We start from the raw sequence: 2,813 nt of genomic DNA, 5'->3' as shown, positions 1-2,813 counted from the left end.
GTGGCTCCAGCACGGGAGGCCTCTTGCGGGTGGCAGGAACCGGTTTGCACTTTGCAGGGCTCTCGTGCCTGCTCGTTCCCAGGCCAGGTTGGATTCTCTGGAGGACAAGGTTTCCAGGTAATGGGGGCTGTCAGTGGCAGCCAGGATCCCCTGTGCGGCATGCTTGTNGGCCGGGTCCAGGTGGTGGAACCCTTGTCTCTTCTGGTCCTGAGTCCGGACCCTGAGCCAAAGACGGCGGTGTCTCTTCCAGGCTGGAGAGGTGTGACGTGAACGTGGCGGTGCTGCTGAGACAGAACTCTGGATGGGTGTTCGAGAACCCCTGTAAGGCGACAGCCTCTGTGGTCTCATGCAGGGTGCGTGGTGGCGTGGGGACTGGCTCACTTCCAGGGCCGTCCCCGGTGGGTTCTGCTGCCGGCAGCCTGGGTGGGCATGCCCTGCCGTCTGACCAGTGCCGTGGGAAGGGGAGCGGGCCGGTTCATCCCCAAGACTTCCACCAGGAAGTGAAAGGACTCATTTTGTCAGAGGTTTGACCCTGATCTTGAGGACAGAGGGCTCGACCTGGCGTGCCCAGCAAGGACCCTGGGCTTCCCTCTCTGGTGGTGCCCCCGAGGGGACAGGATCGGAGGAGTGTTACCCCAGCACGAGCTGGGACGGGCTCTCAACTGCCATCTGTCCCTGAGGCCCTCTGTACGCTGGCTCTGGGGACCAGGGGACAATGCTCGGGAGCTCTCAGCTTCCTGGGGGGGGCCTCTTGTGAGGTCTGATGCTCACCCGGGGGGCATGTGTTTCCCAGCCCTGGGCGTGCTGGACTACCGGGTGCTGGGTACCAACTTCAGGGACCACGCCATCGTGCTCACCCAGCTAGAGTTCAAGGACGAGGCCTTCAGCACCGTGGAGCTGTAGAGTGAGTGGCAGAGACCACGGGCCGGCCCCACAAACTCCTGCCACGGGCAGCCACGTTGTCTGTGTTGAGCCCTGCGCCCCCAGGGTCCCAGAGCCTCATCCCTGTCCTTCCTCCCCCTGCAGGAGGGGTGGCTGGGGCCTGGGGCACACGAGCTGAGGCTCCCCTCCTGCCCCACAGGCCGGACGGAGCTGGCCAGCCAGGAGGCCATGCGTCTCTTCGCCCGGTGGAGCAAGGGCCTGGGCTTCCTGCCTCAGCAGCAGGCCATGCTGCAGCAGGACTGTGAGTGTCGCCCAATGCCCAAGGGCTCCTGGCTGACTTCCGCTGGTCTCCGGGCCCCTCCAGGCCTCAGGGAGCCGGGCAGGACTGGGGTGGGAGCTCTTCCCAGAGTCACCCGCTCCCTGCCCAAAGCCAGGCCTGCAGGGCCGGCCCCGTCTCAGGCGAGGCTGTGGGCAGAGCGGGGTGGCCACAGTGTGTCCTGGGTGCCCCGGCAGCCAGGTGAGGCCCCCACCCTTACAGCTCTTCTTGCCCTTCCAGTCACCTGTGCACGCAAGGTTTTCCAGGTAAGCTGCCTTCCCGAGCATCGCCCTGGATCCTACACCCCAGGGCTCTGCTGTCGTGAAGGGCCGGGGACTGGGGTAGGGGCAGACACCCCTCGCGGTGAATCTGGGGTCCCCCAGTGCTCTTCTTGGTTTTCAGTGAATGCTTCGACCTCCAGGGGGGACGGTGCCCGCCGAGTCCTGAGAGGTTGGCCAGGCGCTGGGCTCCTTGCTCAGCCACCTGGGAGCTTGGTGTGGGGCGGGCTGCTGTTCCAAATAAAGCGGTTCCACAAAGCCCTAGAGATGCGTCTCACCTGCTTGCCGAGCGCGGGCAGAAATGGCAGATGGGGCGCTGCCCTCTTGGGGCTCCCGTCGGTGCAGGGGGAGGAGGATGGGTGTGGGGGGGCTCACCCAGAGCTGGACCACCCAGCACACAAGCAGCTCCGGGTGGGGGCACGTGGACACAGATCTTGGCTCCAGAGTGGGGGCTGGGCTGGGGGCAGTTGCTCCGCGAGCAGAGGTCACTATGGTCCCTGGGCCAGCAGGAGGGCTGTCTGCCGAGTTAGAGCAGAGCCTCGGGGTCCGGACAGGTGCCGCTGCCACGGTGGGAATGGGTGCCCACCAGGGTGCTTGACTGGGTGCCACCGTGCCCAGGGCACAAGCGCGTGGCTCTCCCTGGCCTGGGGCTTGGGGATTCCAGAGGGCCCGAGCCTGTGGGCCCCCCTGTGGTCTGGTGGGGCCGTGACCGACGTTGTGGCAGAAGCCCGGGCCATCGGCAGAAGCTGGGCTGGGGGCTGCCCATCGCTCATGGAGAAGCGCGGTGCACGCAGGGTAGGGGGTGGGCGTGCACACACACATCCCCCAGCCCTGCCCGTCGGCACCTGCTCGGCACAGAGAGGACAGCCCGGTGTCACGCCGGCGCCGTCTGAGCCCCGTCTTCATGGTGGTCCTGCTTCTCACATGCAAGTATCCCTATGAAGTGACTCACAGTGACCCCTCCCGGCTCTTTGCCTCTCCTTCCGGGGGGCTAGGATGGGAGGCCAGGGATCTCACGTGGGAGCACGATGGCCTTCAAAATCAGGCAGCACCCACAGGCTGAACCCCTGGGCCATCCGTCTGGACCCCAAGGCCCCTCTCCCTCCCCATTGCCCCACCCCAGGCTAGCTCAAGGCTCCGGGTTGGCTGGACGCTCACAACAGGGTCAGGTGGGTGGGGAGATTGAAACTCAGTGCCCTGGTGGCCGAGGAAGGAGGGTGACAATGGGACCGGGGAGGCTGACCTGCGTGCTGGTCTTGGCGCTTATGCTGGCTCTGGGGTCCCGGCCACAGGAACAGCCACCCAGGGAGTCCCACAACCTCAACTGGAACAAGGTA

The 2,813-nt window shown here is 65.9% G+C and overlaps 1 protein-coding gene across 1 annotated transcript; it reads left to right on the top strand.

Moving 5' to 3' along the window:
- Nucleotides 1-191: 191 nt before the first annotated feature.
- Nucleotides 192-1,897, top strand: LOC109488738 (the record flags this gene model as incomplete). The annotated part of the gene is made up of 5 exons (XM_034653225.1): nt 192-321; nt 794-904; nt 1,082-1,183; nt 1,439-1,464; nt 1,601-1,897. Coding segments are annotated over exons 1-5 (556 nt in total), but the record flags the coding sequence as incomplete, so codon positions are not given.
- Nucleotides 1,898-2,813: the final 916 nt, after the last annotated feature.

Source organism: Ailuropoda melanoleuca, unplaced genomic scaffold (genome assembly GCF_002007445.2).
Source record: "Ailuropoda melanoleuca isolate Jingjing unplaced genomic scaffold, ASM200744v2 unplaced-scaffold74123, whole genome shotgun sequence".
NCBI lineage: Eukaryota > Metazoa > Chordata > Mammalia > Carnivora > Ursidae > Ailuropoda > Ailuropoda melanoleuca.
Note: the sequence above shows the minus strand (reverse complement) of the source record. Positions and strands in the feature narration are given on the sequence as shown.